This window comes from Megalobrama amblycephala, linkage group LG1, assembly GCF_018812025.1.
Source record: "Megalobrama amblycephala isolate DHTTF-2021 linkage group LG1, ASM1881202v1, whole genome shotgun sequence".
NCBI classification, from domain to species: domain Eukaryota; kingdom Metazoa; phylum Chordata; class Actinopteri; order Cypriniformes; family Xenocyprididae; genus Megalobrama; species Megalobrama amblycephala.
The window spans coordinates 6,347,107-6,363,842 of record NC_063044.1 but is presented as its reverse complement, the minus strand read 5'-3'; the positions used below and the strand labels follow the sequence as shown (position 1 = coordinate 6,363,842).

At 38.3% G+C, this 16,736-nt stretch overlaps 1 protein-coding gene across 5 annotated transcripts; it reads left to right on the top strand.

Moving 5' to 3' along the window:
* Nucleotides 1-2,124: 2,124 nt before the first annotated feature.
* tfap4 (transcription factor AP-4 (activating enhancer binding protein 4)) lies at nucleotides 2,125-16,375 on the top strand. Of its 5 annotated transcripts, none has more exons than XM_048181177.1 (7): nucleotides 2,127-2,619; nucleotides 6,769-6,934; nucleotides 8,966-9,064; nucleotides 9,170-9,343; nucleotides 10,114-10,269; nucleotides 11,088-11,255; nucleotides 13,372-16,375. In XM_048181177.1, exons 1-7 carry the CDS (start codon nucleotides 2,531-2,533, stop codon nucleotides 13,519-13,521), a joined length of 1,002 nt encoding a protein of 333 aa, XP_048037134.1. In that variant the 5' UTR covers nucleotides 2,127-2,530; the 3' UTR covers nucleotides 13,522-16,375. The 5 variants fall into 5 exon arrangements, with proteins under 5 accessions (XP_048037147.1, XP_048037134.1, XP_048037154.1 ...); XM_048181197.1 differs by lacking the exon at nucleotides 2,127-2,619 and adding an exon at nucleotides 2,715-3,429; XM_048181205.1 differs by lacking the exon at nucleotides 2,127-2,619 and adding an exon at nucleotides 3,453-3,751.
* Nucleotides 16,376-16,736: the final 361 nt, after the last annotated feature.

Sequence of the window (16,736 nt, the reverse complement as noted above, 5' to 3'; positions counted from 1 at the left end):
GTGGTTGAGCTGAACTAGGTGACCACTAGATGGCACCTGCCTAAAGCTGCACTGCTCAACATGAGCACTGCTGAAGGACAAAACAGTTTTGTGGATCTCGGTACATATGTGAGCTGTCTAGTTTATATATTTATGATGATGTCGCTTCTGTGCAGTCAGACAGAGAGATCTGCAATAGTCTGAAAGCAAAAATACAGAACAAAATTCTCTTATTTGAGTTTTGGGTAATAAAAACCTGAACAAAATAACTAATTTTACAATGAATATCATTATTCTCTCAATTAGCAGCAATTTTAGTGAATTAAATGTTGATTTAAAAAAAAAAAAATTCAAGTAGGCTAAATAAGTAGATATCTGTTATTTAAAATATTACATTTAATTTACATTCTGGTAATTTTTTGTCATAAGTCATGTCTTTCTCAAAAGCTTAAGTAGATTTAAAGGGATTCGAATAATGTTTTGTCAGCTATAGGCTACATAAAAATGTTTCATATGGCAATATCGAAATTAATTTGTTTTAATTTATATTTCAGGTATCAAGTCAAGAAATTTGATTTAATATGTCTGACTACATTAGGCTACACCAACAAAAGTCAGATAAAGTTCCTCAAAGTCACTTTTACAGTGTGTGTGCATCATTTGGTTTCCTAAACCTAAAATATATGCAGATTTTATGCATAATTATTCCCAAAACACACTCAATGCTATATCCTGGACCACAAAAACAGCTAATCTTGTAACGGGCAATTTATGGTCAGGCTACAATCAGCAGGTATTTGTAAAAAAAAAAAAAAAATAATAATAATAATAATAATTTTACACACACACACACACATATATATATATATATATATATATATATATATATATATATACACACATTTTAAATAAAAACAGTGTTTTGTAGATGTAATTATATATTTTTACTATAATACAAATATTATTTTACAATATTATGTATAAAATAATATGTATAATTATGTATTTTATATAAAACACACGTAAAAAAAGTGGGCATATTATGCAGAACTCGTAGTAAACGAAATTTCTAAACTGTAATTTCCCCCGTCTCGTCCACGCATGTTCGTGCTCGTCCACGTTTCGCCCTCAGCATGTAGTTGAGTCACAGTAAAACACATTTCCGGGTTCTTCATGACCGCTCCCATTTTGTCTGTGTGTGTGATTTGTGCTCCGAGTGTGCGATTAGGTAACTCCTCTTCCTCCTCCTACAACTACAACTTTCATGCACCCAAAATGGTGTTTGAGTGTCAGCCCTCTCTCTTCTCTTCTCTCCTCTCCTCCTCCTCCTCCTCTGTCGGTTGGTGTTGTTATAAAGCCCTGCCAGCATGTCAGCTGATCCCGCATGTTTCACCCCCCAGCCAAAGAAAAAGAACCCATTTACATGAGCGCGCTCGCGATATAACACACCTACAGCAATATTATAATTCATTAAGATTTGCACTGTGCAAACATGTTTACATTCGTTTATATATATATATATATATATATATATATATATATATATATATATATATATATATATATATATATATATAGAAATAAACAAATTAAGATAAAATATTCTAAGATGCGTTGATATTGTACGATTCATGCTTTAAAACAGAATAATATAATAACAGAATAACGGAAAAATAATAATGCACGGATCATTTAACATATCTAGATCAATATTTTTATTATTAAGCATTCTGATATTTTAGGATCGTGCTTTAGTAGTTTACTAAAAAAAATATATATATATATATATATTTACGCGCGTAATGCAAGATATACAGATTAATATTTTAATATGCATGCATTAATTGCTTACTAAACACATGCACTGACCGACAATCTTAACACGATGCTTTGATTCATATGAAACAACATGTATTTACCTACAATAGGCTATATATATCATAAAAATAATATATTTACGCGAGCAATTTATTACATATGGTGCTTTAAATGCATTTTGGTCGATATTGCGCACGAGGCAGATATTTAAATGCATCTATTACAGTACGCTTTCTGTCATGCAATAAGCATGAAGCAGTCCAGCTGATTACTGGAGAGTATGGTAGAGGTTTAAAAGCTGTTGCAATACTCCTTTGTTTACATGCAAGTCCTCCCGTTCGGCGGAAGGAGGCATTTTGGTTGTGCAGCAGGGCTGTGTGTGTGTGTTTGTGTGTGTGTGTGTGTGTGTGTGTGTGTGTGTGTGTGTGATTCCTACCAGCTGTTTCCCGCCTTGAAAGACATCCGATCAGCTGCAAACACACACACACACGCACACATGCAGAAGGAGGGAGGGAAAGAGAGCAAGCGAGAGCCACACACACACTACGAGGGAACCCCATCAGCTGGAAGAGTAGAGTAACCTTACAACTCAACACTCATCTCACGCGCTCATGCCCGAAATCAGCAGGATACGCGCAGCTCTGCTTCTTACATGAGAAAGAGACGCTTTTGTTTTTAAATCAATAAAGTACAAGAAGAATCGAGGCGCCGGAGCTGGAGAGAAGAGGGAAGCATGGAGTATTTCATGGTACCAGCTCAGAAGGTGCCCTCCTTGCAACATTTCAGGAAAACCGAGAAAGAAGTCATAGGGGGCTTGTGCAGGTACGTGAGCCCCTCTTTTAATCAACGCGCACACATATGTGCACGATTCTTTAATCGCGCGCCAACAGCAGCAGCGCTACTACTAGAGTAACATGCGTGCATGATTTCTGTGTTATTGTGTACATGCGCCCATCTAGAGGGTTTAGACAGGACGGAACCCATGCGAGACTCGATTTTCTAAATTTAATACGTCTCCCGGGGGTCTGTGGGACCCCCTTGGCTTGTCATGTCAGTGTTACCTATGAAATATCTCGGCGAAATCGATACATTTTGTGTCTAACAAACACAAACCACGTGGTTGCCTGCACACACACCACCACGCTGCTGATCTCGCGCGCGTGTTTAATATTAGAAACCGCGCATATTTCGTTACACCTTTAAATCAGTGGGCATATATAGAGGTGTGTTGGTTAAAAGTGCGTTTGGGCTTAAGTTCGCGTGTTTTCGGGGCTTAAGTTATTGTGGGCAGTGCGGCCATGCTTGTGGCTCGTGCGTTTGGCGTCGTCCGTTTCTCACTGCAATCTAATATTAAACGTCTCCAGAATGCGAGCATCTCCGATATATGAGGTTGAAATGCGCGCAAAGCGCGAGAAATCTCGGCGTGCGTGCGGTGCGAGGGAGATCAGATGATATTTGGACTGCGTCGGTGCTGCCGCATGGACGGAGGAAGCGCGAGAGGCGCATTGTTGTAATGGCGGACCGTATCAACTGTGAACACGATGTTTTTTATTTAGGCCAGCGAGTGTGTTCGTTATTTCGCTTGATATTTTAGTTTCGACCAACTGTGAATGGGATATGATGTATTTAGAGGTTAGTAAATTAATAACTGGTGTTATTTTAATAAGGGGGTGTGTATGCTGTTGAAGTAAGGCCCCGTCAATGCATCTGCGATCCATTCTCAGAAGGGGGCGGGGCTAGTAAACCGATTAGCGCGGGGCGTTCTGGGAATTGTAGTTTTCCCGATGTCAGTTGGCATACAAATGATGAGTATAGTCTTCAGAGGGATGGTTGTGGGCACTTTTTTAGATATTTTATATAGTTAATTCCATGTTTCTTAAACATATCAATTGAAGGCGTCCAATGTACGAAGAATACATGAATATTACAATTGTTCAAGTCCAAAAACACCAAGGTAGAAGCCTACATTATCTTTTGTTTTGGAGAAATTATGCGATAGTTAAAGTACATCTAGTACACTGGCTATTTTCTGGTTTCTTTTTGGTTAAAACAATGTTTAAGTTGTCAAGCAAAGGCAATTCTTCCTTCTCTCATAGTTTTATAGGAATTAAAATGATGGATGCATTCAATAATTATTATTTTATTCATAATGTGACTGATTAGTAGTGCTCAGTAATATTTTAGGAATCCTGTCACATCACTACTATTATTATTTTGATAAAATTATACATTTAAATTATTATTTTTTTAAAAGTATTGTAGTATTTTATGTTAATTTATAGTTTATAGATATAAAATTGCTTATTAGATATTTACAAAATTTTATATATATTTTTTTTTATTATTGTAATGAAAGCTTTAATGATTCATTTAATGAAATTAAATGAAAATTCTGTCAACATTCACTCACCCTCAAGTTGTTCCAAATCTGTATAAATTTCTTTGTTCTGTTGAACACACAGGAAGATATTTTGAAGAAAGTTTGTAACCAGACCACTTTGGAGCACCATTGACTTCCATAGTAGGAAAAAAACTACTATGGAAGTCAATGGTGCCCCAGAACTGTTCAGTTTAACACATTCTTCAAAATATCTTCCTTTGTGTTCAACAGAACAAAGAAATTTATACAGGTTTGGAACAACCTGAGGGTGAGTAAATGATGACAGAATTTTTATTTTTGGGTGAACTATCCCTTTAAAATACTCTCTTGACCGTTTCATTTTCATGCATAAAAGAAGCTGGGTCATATTCATGTGTACAGCTGGAAATGGCTGATCTGACCATATCTCTCGTTCCACTGTTGGCTCTTGTTGTGATTTTGGCATTGGATCTGTTTGCCGGGTTTTGAGCCGCTTGGACGTAAGGAAGCGAGCAGGGAAACCTCTCTCTCCCCTCATGTGCGCCTGCACAATTGTTCCCCATGTTTGTCCTCACGCAGCTGAGGCGCTGCTGATAAGAGAGGCTTTCCAGAGATACCCCGTGAGATGCCCAGACAGAGAGGAAGTTCAATTAGGGTTTGATTTCCTCGGCCAAAGCACGCGTGTGATCGTGTGAGGCAGAGATTTCCAAGGGCTTGAATTTAGAGACAATGGGCTTGAATGAGCATTCAGGAAGGTCAATATTTTCTACTTCGCACTCTAATGTTTCTCTTTCTCAGTGTTGCATCCTGTTTTAGGGATGTAAGCAAAATAGTTGTTCTAAACAATATCATTTAAAGAAATCATTCAACTTTTATTGAAAGTCAATATTTACTACTTTGCACTATAATGATACTCTTAATGTTGCAATCCTGTTTTAGGGATGTAAGCAAGGAAAAAATACTTAGTAGTTATATAAATGTATAATATAATGTTAGAATGTCATTTTTAAAGAGATCATTTAACTTTATTCAGCTTTTACTGAATCACAGTGTTTAAATTTAACGCACTTTATCCAAAACATCCTTCACAAAAAGTACCATAAAATTAAAAAAAAAAAAAACATTTTAATACCATGGTATTCTCATTCTTTGAAGTAAATTACAGTATTAATTAAATAACATGTTGTTTTAATATAGCAATTTCTTTGAGTGCATAATTATTGTACATGCTGCTTTATGACCTCCATTAATTAAAGGGTTAGTTCACCCAAAAATGAAAATGAATTACTCGCCCTCGTGTCGTTCCAAACATGTAAGACTTTCATTCATTTTCTGAACACAAATGAAGAACTTTTTAATGAAATCTTAGAGATTTCTGTTCCTCCATTGACAGCTACACAACTACCACTTTCAAGCCCCAAAAAGGTTATAAAGACATCATAAAAGTAATCCATGTGACTTCAGTGGTTTAAAGGTGCAATATGTAATATTTTTGCAGTAAAATATCCAAAAACCACTAGGCCAGTGTTATATATTTTGTTCACTTGAGTACTTACAATATCCCATATGTTTGCAACTATTTGTAAATCATGAGAAAATTGCAATTTTAACCAAGGCTCCGGGACGTGTGAGGAGTCGCCTGTCAATTGAGTCATACCCACGTTAACCCCCGGTTTCCGGTTTTATTTTGTAGAAACCATGGAAACACCAAAGACACTTTAATATTTACATGTTTTAATAGACAAGGGAACAACTGTTTTGATATATATAGACAGAAAACTAACGAGCGAATGCACAGAGTAACGTTATAACATCATTTTCAACACTCTCAAATGTATCTAATATGATAAACAGAGCTGCATTACCTCATACTCATGACTGGAAAAGCGGAAGCAGCGCCGGCGACTGTGTCATAATAAAAGTCCTGCTGCTCGTGAGGCGTGTGTTGAGCAATCGCTCCAGCGGCCTCGTTCAGCTCCCACAACACTCAGTCCTGCTCTGCTTCATACTATAGTAACGTTAATAATCTAATTCATGAATATTTCTTCCCGAGTCCTATCACTATTCTTTTGCACCGTCCGTTGAGGTGGAGACCACATGTCCCAAGATTCCGCTCTAAAACTTGGCGTCATCAAGCTACGCCTTTGTTTTGAATAGGCCTCTGGTGACCTCTAGCAGACAGAAAGTTCTACATATTGCACCTTTAACCTTAATTTTATGAAGCGACACGAGTGCTTTTGCACAAAAAAACATAATTTACTCCAACATGCATTCATGACACACACAATGATGTGAGATTAGATTAAAGAGATTAGCCTGCTAGCTGTCAGTGTCCCGGTAGCAGGACAATTGTGTGCTTTTTTTATTGACTTTTTTCCCATCACATATTTTAGTATTCATCATAAATTAGGTGTCATTCGAAAGCTTAAACACTAAAAATTCATCCTGTGAACCAATGAAATTGGACTCTGCATTACAATGGCCTTATATAACCTTATTTATGTGACAGTTTACAGGTTAAATGCAATATTTATACCTTTTCATTTTCATGTAATATTTATACCTTTTCATTCATTTCAAGAAGACTAAAGTGCATTAATATTTCTTCACAGCTTAGCAAACATTCCCCTCACGCCAGAGACGGCGCGGGACCAGGAGCGACGTATTCGGCGGGAAATCGCCAATAGTAATGAGCGCCGGCGCATGCAGAGCATCAATGCTGGCTTCCAGTCTCTGAAAACACTCATCCCGCATAGTGACGGGGAAAAGCTAAGCAAGGTGAGTCAGACCCAAGAGTGGAGTGATAAGAGTGGAAAGAGTCTCTGATTTCAGAGAATATATGCGTCTACAAAAGTAGTCCATATAACTTACAGTGCTATATTGCAAAACTTCTGAAGTCATCTGATAGCTGTGTTTGAATCTTCATTGTTCTCTTATGATTTTCACCTCCAGTGGGTTGAATCAGATCAGTTCAATGTGTGAACGAATCATTTAGGGGTGCATTTCCCAAAAGCATCGTTACCCAACTATGATCGCAAGTTCCGTTGAATTGTTTGTAACGACGGAACTTGCGACCAGTGTTGGGGGTAACGCATTACAAGTAACTTGAGTTAGGCAATCAGATTACTATTTCAAGTAACTACACTAAAAAAAAATTCTTTCACTGTTGTTGGTTTCACTCAAACCATCCTTGTTCACATTACTTAAACTCATGTAACTACATGAACTTAATTTAAATGAGTATTGTCAGCTTTCTTAAGTGTTTGTTCAGTCAACTTAACATTGCTGAGTGAAACGCACAAATTAATGTTGACATCAGCATGCTTTGCTAGGGAAAGCATTAGGAGAGTAAATTTAGGGATTAAAGTATTATTTTATGTGTTTTTCAGAAAAGGGAAAGATGTTGTTAGTTTATGTTACTGTTTAATGTTCGGTTATTTTGGACATTTAGAGTAGTTTCTGTAATGTTTTTGAATTTTGTGGTTACCATTATGCAGAAGAGTGGCACCTGTGTTTAGGATGTGAGCACTCATATATAATTCCTGCTCTCAATTCAGTTGAGTTTGTTCAGTGAGTTGAGTTTTTTAGTGCATTTTGTAGAGCATATAGTTAATAAGGTAAATAAAGTCAATAATTGTGTTCACCTCGCGTAATAAACGTAACATTAAGTGAAATGCACATATAAATATTATGTAAAAGTGACAAATTCAAATGATTTGTATGTAAAGAAATTTTGTCAGCTTTATTTGAATTTCTTTTGTTCATACAACTAAATTATTTGTACAAATTACTCAATATAGTTTACGAAAGAGGATTAGGGCCAAGCAATAATAAAAAAATAAAACCATCTCGAGATTAAAGTTGTTAAATTTCGAGAAAAAACTTGTTAAATTTCGAGAAAGTCAAGATAAAATGTTGAGAATAAACTCATTAAATTACGAGAAAAAACTTGTTAAATTATGAGAAAAAAGTCGTTAAATTACGAGAACAAATTCGTTAAGTTACGAATTTGTTCTCATAATTTAACTACTTTTTTCTCGTAATTTAATGACTTTATTCTCATAATTTAACGAGTTTATTCTCAATATTTAATCTCGACTTTTTTCTCAATTTAATGACATTTTTCTCATAATTTAACGAATTTGTTCTCGTAATTTAACAAGTTTTTTCTCGTAATTTCATGACTTTATTCTCAACATTTTATCTCGACTTTTTTCTCGAAATTTAACAACTTTAATCTTGAGATGGTTTAATTTTTTTATTATTGCTTGGCCCTAATCCTCTTCCGTAATAGTTGCATGGAACCACTTGACACTTCTTTATAAGTAAATCCAACATTTTTTTTTTTTTTTTTTTTTTTTTTGTGAGTGTAGTAAAGTAGCACATTACTTTTTCAAATATCTAAGTTACTTTTTCAAATAAGTAACACAAGTTACTTTTTCACATTTATTGACTGACAGCTCTCCTGTCCTCATGCTGAGAGAAATAAGGTGCTGAGGCATTGTGTGCGCTTGAACATGATGGTTATTGTAGTTCTAGACTAAATGTGAACGATATGATATTTACTCATCTCACTTACACAAAAACATTCAGTATTCTTCAAAATGAATAAAAACCGTGAAATGCAATTTCAGAATTACAATGTCATATGTAAATGAATTAAATGTCGTTACTGTCACATTTGATCAATTTAATGTATCCTTGCTGGATAAAACTATTACTTTCTTATAAAAAAACAACAACAACTGAATGGCATCCATCACATTATGCCAGTACATGGAAATAATGCAATTTCTTCCTCTTCCTCAGGCTGCCATCTTGCAGCAAACGGCCGAATACATCTTTTCTCTGGAGCAGGAGAAGACGCGGCTGCTGCAACAAAACACCCAACTCAAACGCTACATACAGGTGAAGCCCGTGAACCCGTTATGAGGACATTTGGGAGCTTGTATCATCTTTTTCACTGCTCTCTCTGTCCCCACACGTCTCATGTGTTCCTCTTCCTCCCATCAGAAGGAGTTCAGCGGCTCGTCTCCGAAGAGGAGGCGTGCCGAGGAGAAGGATGAAGGGATCGGATCTCCAGACATTCTGGAGGAGGAGAAGGTGGAGGATCTGCGGAGAGAGATGATCGAACTCCGACAACAGCTGGATAAAGAGCGCTCGGTTCGCATGATGCTGGAAGAACAGGTATAACTTGTGGCCATATCAGTCAGTAATATATATTAAAATGTAATTTACTCCTGTGATCAAAGCTGAATTTTTTTTTAGCTTCATAACTCCAGTCTTCAGTGTCACATGATCCTTGAGAAATCATTCTAATATGATTTGGTGATAAAGAAACATTTACTATTATTATTATCATCACTGTTGAAAACAGTTGAGATGAATAGAAAGTTCAAAAGAACAGAATTGATTTATTTCCGATCCCAAACAATTTGTAGGGATTTCCTAAGTTCTAAATTTATTGTAAACGCCTTTTACCTTAATATTGACGACATGCCATCTCCCATTACAGAGTGTTCTCATTCATAATAGATTTATTTGACAAATATCAGTAGAACTCTTTGGGTGCTGTTTGATCTGTTGTTCAAATGTTTGCTCGACTAAATCTCGCATATCTGTATTCATCGTGGCCCGTTGCTGAAGAGTTGTCATCTGTGAAATCCGTCATCAAACTTTCCTTTTGCTGCATCAGTTTGCTTGCTAAAATTAGCTCGCTTTAGTCTTTGCATATTTAATGAGATTTCACAGAAGGTGCACGGCTCCCCTGAGAGCCTGAATCGTTTCTGAACATCACACTTGAAGTGCAAATTAAACCCCAATCTCTGCTGCTATCCATGAAACTCGCGGGAGAAACTTCCTCAGGCAAAAAAAAAAAAAAAAAGCATTAAGAGGAAACACTATCTTCTGGATACATGCTGACCAAGGGTCTGTGTGTCTCTTTGTGTGTTTGTTAGATCCGTTCATTGGATGCCCACTTGTACCCCGAGAAGCTCAAGGTGATCGCACAGCAGGTCCAGGAACAGCATGTGCAGACGCAAACTCTGCTCCGCCTTCAGCAGCAGCAGGAACAGCTGGGAAAAGAGACCAGCACCCCTGCTCGCAGCCCGCTGGTCAGACACTCTCGCTTTCTCTCTCATATCATTGAAACACTAACATTAAAGTACAAAATAAAAGATCGGTCCTCAGTTTTGCAATGCACCTTGTCAGCTTGAGTTTGTAGGTGTTGATCTGATGTGTTGATCCACTAGAGGGCATTAGAAGAGTTAAAGACAACATCAAATGACATTCGCAAGCCATTATGTGACATATTTCTGAGTGACACAATATTCCAATAATAATGTAGGGTCTTTGTTTTACCCATCATGTCATATTATTTTTTTAGTATTATTTTTATGTGAACAGAGAAGATTTAGCGGGCGTGAATGTTACCACATTTTGATGAAAGTTTTGGGTTAGTAAGATTCTGAAATTAGTACATTTATGCAGCAAATATACATTAAAATGATCAAACATGACAGTAAAGATATCTATAACATTATTAAAGATTTGATTCAAATAAATTATTTTCTTTTAAACTTTCTATTCAGCAAAAAAAAACTAAAAATGTGTGAAAAATATGAAGCAGCACAACTGTTAATCAGAAATGTTTCTCGAGCATCAAATCATCATATCACAATGATTTCTGAAAGATCATGTGACACTGAAGGCTGGAGTAATGATGATGAAAATTCAGCTTTGATCACAGGAATATAAACATTTTAAAACATCTAAAAATATATTTTGTAATAAAACAAAAGCAATCTTGGTGAGCATGACATCCTTCAAAAACATAAAAAAAAACACTTACTGGCCCCAAAAAAGTGCAACTTCGTTCATGGAAAAGTTGTCTGTAATTTGTTGTAACCCTCCGTCTGGCTTTATTCCTTAGGTGTTTTCTCCCGCCACGCCACCTGCACCCACTCATCACGCCACAGTAATCGTTCCCGCCCCTGCGCCGCCACCCCCTCCCCATCATGTCACTGTGGTAACCATGGGCCCCACCTCCGTGATCAACACAGCATCCACATCACGACAGAACTTGGACACCATTGTGCAGGTAAAACACGTCTATCCAGCTCCAGAAATCACAATTACTATTTTTCTCCAACATTATGCAGCATTGTTACTTGGCTATATTGGTATACAGCTGTCGCTCAGACTAAAGATGTGCAAAACATCATATATCTGACTAATTTTCAACTGGGTTGTTTGAACAAACTAAACAATTTGTCTGTCTAAAAGTAATTCAGTGATGCCAAAAATAGTAAAAAATAGTACTGACTGAATGCAAAGTCTTGCTGCTTTTAATCAGAGTGAGTGTGTTTATTTGTTTAATATCTGTTAATCTATAACTCTTTATTGCACATAACAATTGTGGACCTCACAAAAAAAAACTGAGACCTACAGATCATGGATAATGACAGGAATATTCCTCACACCAAGTGATTTTGTCAGCATGGGAATCCTCTCTGAGGGGTTTCCAATGCTATAACATTGGCGAGGTTGAATGGCAATGTTTTAGTGCACTTGCTAACATGTGGGTAAAGTAGGGCTGGACGATTAATCGAAACTTAGAAATTTAGAACCTCTGACTGACATAATTTTCCCATTCTGTTAATACTTTCCCCTTAAAAAAATACTGCCGTGTACATAGTCATGTGACTCCGCCCTGTCCTGTCAGCAGCATGGAAGCAATATGGAGGTGAACTGAAACAGTCAACACACACAGACAGCATGTGAGCCCCAAAGTGAGATCACTTTCGCTTGCATCTTCACGAAAGTTTGTCAGTTGTATGTGTTTAAAGGCTTGCCAGTTTGAATATTCAGGTGATTTTACACCATCAGATGTGTATCATTGAGCTGCTGCACTGATGCATTGCGGCGCACAAACACTCATACAGACAGTAGTTGCACATCACGTGAAGATTGCAGAAACGCAGAAACTCGTCAATGCTGTCCTGTGATTTATCACTAAAGTAGATTAGAAACTCAAAAGTTATAGCATATTTTTCTACTTTTGAAGTAACTATTTACAACCCACAGCTTCACAGTTAATAGAGAGACGGTGTGACTAAATCACACACGCAATCCCTCTCAATAATACATTCAAATAAATGTACTGGTACTGTGCTAATCTGTATCTGATTTACAATGAGCAGAAATCTGTAAGAAATGTTACGACCCATAGATAAAATAACTTATGTCAGAGCACTATTTCATTAGGAAAAAAATCCCATCTTTAATAGTCAAGCATATTTACAGTACAAACCTTGTTAGTGAACTATGAGGGCAAAAAAAGAAAGAAAAAACAAAACCACAATAAACAACAACAAAAAAAAACGTTCATTAATTGTAATCGAGGTAAAATGTTCAATTAATCGAGATATTGATTTTTAGATCATATCGTCCAACCCAAGGTCTTGTTTTTTGAGAAAGTGTGGAAATGGCACTAATTGTCGGGCCTAATAGAGCACTGTAGTGATGACGTTTTTTGTTGGCCAACTTATCACCCTGGTTCCCTTGACAAAAACCCAAAAGGATTTTTCCATTGGCCTTTGGATTATTGCAGAAAATAATCTGTGATCAACAAAACTGAGTCTTGTACGTTTTGTTTACAAATGAATTTTGAAGCCTGAATATATCACCCTCGCTGAGCTTCTGACAACTCTTTCAGCCTTTTATTTAAATAAATTCCTCTGAAAATTTGAGTTATAATAGTTTGCAGGAGCGCAATCATAAACACAACGAGGCTATAAAAGCAAACAACTGAGTAGATGAGTTTGCCTGTTCGGCATGATGACATTTAATGTCCCTGACAAACTCTGTCACATTTACTCACTTGTTAGCAACCACATTTTTAAAGACAAGTAAAACAATCATAAAAAAAAAATTATGTCATAGAATAAAAAGTGAAAATATTTTGAGCTTGTGGCTTTGAATTTAGGATGATGGAACCAGCAGTAATGAAGCACTTACAAAATTCAGAAATTCCTGCAGTGCTCCATTATGTTCTATGCAGCTTCACACCTCAAATAGTCTGTTGTTGGACGAACTGACTAGTAGACCATCCTGAACCATTTAAGATCTGAACAAGCAACTAAACAGCCAAAAAGATAGTAAATCAAAGACTTTGGATGAAGTCATGTTAAGAGTTTCGTTTTATTTTCCCGCAGGCCATCCAGCACATCGAAGGCACGCAGGAAAGGATGGTCGTGCCCGAGGAGGAAAAACGCCGGGCGGTCATCGTCACCCCGGGCCGCGTCCTCACAGACACCGGAGACTCCGACACCGCCTCTGACAACGAAGGATCTGAGGACTGTTAACTGCCCCAGTCACCCCCCATCCCCATATCCCCCCCACATGTAAACGGGGGGCACAGAGAGGGGCGAGGGGGTCTGTGGAAGGGCCTCCACAGAAATACTCTTTCTTTCTCTCTCCTCTCTTCCTGTCACTGTATTCTTCACACTTGCATACGGGACTCACAGACTCAATGACTTGAAGGTTTCTCGGGGTGGGGGGGGAATAAAACTAAACAAAAACGGGAAAAAAAAGAGAAAAGTTTACAGGAAATGTGCCGCAAAAACAGAACGAGCACGCTTATGTATACTCACACAGTACACTATAACTCCATAGCACTCTGGTAACTTGTTGATACATTCATATGATACAGCTCTTACTCATGCTCTGTTCTCTTTAGTTTCACCAACGCACGCTCCCAGCTAAGCGATTTTGTGAGGGGAATCACAAAATCTGTGTCGGAATCTGCCACAGGTCTTCCAGGCCTCTGCTTCATCACTTCCTGTTTTTCTATATCACTTCCTACATCCTGTCCATAAGAGGGCAGTAGAGTTTTCTGATTGGAGGAATCCCATTGCCGCGCTACAAGACGTCTCATCTCTCGAAACGAACCCTTTGCCCCGCCCCCGTTTGGCTGCGTTATATTCCTCTTTCCGTTCTGGGGAGGCTTGAAGCATCACTGTGAGCCAATGAGACTTCAGAAACCTGTTCCACACCATGGCTTCCGAAACTTTAGAGGAAATGTTACTTTTTTTTGCCGTTTTTTTTTTTTTTTTGGCATAGACAAAGTTTAGTCTAGTTTTCCCATTTTCAAGTTCTCAATAGCGTGACAAATACCGCCACTGCTTAGAGGGGCCTTGTATTGAGCGCACTTTTTAAATTACGCAAAGAGGGGGGACTTTGTGCACTTATTGTCGCTCACCTTTACTGGGCTGGGTTCCCAGTACACACGTTGGTGTAGGGTGAAGCACTCCCTCCGTCGCGTCCAAACGCCCCCCGGTCCTGTACTAGAAGTCGTAATTTCAAAATTCTGGCCGAATTTTTTTTTCAGTGTCGTTTGTATATCAAATGGAATAAGCTAACCGCCAGGTACTCGTACCTGCGAGGAAATTTGTGTCGCTTTTAGCAAACTCGCTAGTATAAGCGCAAAAGTCTTGTTTTTTGAGGAAGTGTGGAAATGGCACTACCAGGGTTGTCGTGGCCCGATTTCAGCCTATGCAGCTCTTTTAGTTCTCGCCCCCCCCTCCCCCGTTTCAAAGGAACTTCATGGCCCCTTTGGTCTTCTTCCAGAATTATTGTCATGTCCATTTGTCGTCCAAGTCATGTCAGATGCTCTTTGCGGCATATAGTGATGTTTGTTTAGGAGTGGACTAGCCCGTAATCTTGCGCTCTAGCTCTATGCACTCGCTGGTTCACTCTGCTCGCTTGAATGTTTTAGTTTCCCTGTATTTCTTGGCGTTCGTACACGTCACAGATAATCACATGGACGGCAAGGTGGTGCTACTCCTGCTTGAACTCTCCAGATCAGCCAGGGATGTCCAGGCTTGCTTTTGGACGGCCATTTTTCTGCAAAGTTTGGCTCCAGCCCCAAATCAAACACCTGAACTAGGTATGGTATGGGACAAGTTGCAGCCAATCTCTGCAGGACGTTAGCCCTCCAGGAGCAGAATTGGACACTCCTGGAATAAGCCATGCGATACTGTGAACTCTTCATGCCCCTGGTGGGATTGAGAGATGTATCCTGTGCCGAAACAATGGCCAGTGGCTTGCCTTAACACAGCTTCGGTGTGCACGGTGAGGCACAGAGGCCTGCCTTAAACTTTAGCCCTGAAGATGGCGCTAGAGAGTGAGGCCAGAGGGCGGCGGTAAGGCGTGGCGCCCCATGTTCATCTCTTCTCTCAGTTGATGTTTCCAAACATTCCAGATCAATCTACCGTTGTGTTTTGCATTGCACTGCCGGCGATGAAGTCGGCAAGATTTGGCCATAGATGAAGTTTTGTTTTTGTTTGTTTTTTTGCATTCAATAGTGTGCATGTCCCCTTTCCCTTACGAAATATTACAGGGAATCTTTTTGCTGCTGGACAGATGTGTTTTTTCCTTCTGGAGTTATCAGGTGCTGTCAGCACGCTGGCTCTGTGGACCTTGTCATTCGTATTGCGGTGAAGACTGCTGGGAATCAGGGCTTCCAGAAGAATGAGATAATCTAATATTGGCAGATTTTTTTTTTTTAAAAATTTTCTCGCGCTTTTCTATTTGGATAATGGTTTGCTTGGGTCAGTGTCCTGCTTGTGCCGTCTTTGTTTTTCACGTCAAGTCTGTAATAACGGTTTTGTCTTTGCGAAAAAGTCTCTTTCGCCCTCCTGCGTTTGAACATTTCCTCTACCGAAGCCACAGGGTGTCTATTTTTTTGTGTATTTTCTACTCACAGAAATCACTGTAAGAAATCCTGAGGACATATCGGAGGTTGGGTGTGTCGAGGGGAACGGGGGTGATTTTATGAACCTGAAGCACTTACTGTAGTATAACGAGGAGTGACTCTTATTTTCAAAGAGATGTTCTCCTTGACCGAAGCTCTTCTCGCTGTGATTTTTGAACCACACGGCTGTGTTTAACCCTCAACGTTTGTCCTGGCACACCACATGTCCTCTGGCCGTCTCCGCAGTCTCCAGACTTGTCCTGTCTCTCATCTTCTCCCTCTTTTATTGTCTGTCATCTCTTCATTTTTTTTTTTTTGTTTCTATTTTTGTTGTTTCTCTTTATGTGGGACAGTCAGTCCGTTTGGTTGTTGAGAAGCTATTGTATTTTTTTTTTAAACTGGGGAAAAGAGGCTTGTGCCTTTGTAAAAACAGAATAATAAAGTTTGTACTTTGTTTTTTACAACTTTTCAGTGTATTGTGTAGTTATTTATTCATCTTTTTATATGAATTATAAAGTATGGATTGTCTGTATTACTCTCACGTTAGTCATTAACAATGTAAACGGCTCTGAAAACCTTTGCTAGGCCAGAGGAAAACTGGCCCCCAACTGAGCCTGGTTTCTCTTCTTTTTCCTTCAACTACTGTCACCGATGGTTTTTTTGGTTTCTTGTCAGTGTCAGTTGGGGTTTAAAGGACTATTAATATTCGGTAATATTATCAATTTAAAGGAGTAGTTCACTTCAGAATTCAAATTTTAAGGTTTTTGAGGAAACATTCCATTTCAATGCAGCTTCAAAGGGCTCTACATGATCCCAGAGGAGGAA

Bases quoted from the DNA above. Each gene is read 5' to 3' on its own strand.
- tfap4 (XM_048181177.1), top strand. From the start codon at position 2,531: ATGGAGTATTTCATGGTACCAGCTCAGAAGGTGCCCTCCTTGCAACAT. The intron at 2,620-6,768 runs GTACGTGAGCCC...ATTTCTTCACAG, and splicing joins GTCATAGGGGGCTTGTGCAG to CTTAGCAAACATTCCCCTCA. The intron at 11,256-13,371 runs GTAAAACACGTC...ATTTTCCCGCAG, and splicing joins ACTTGGACACCATTGTGCAG to GCCATCCAGCACATCGAAGG.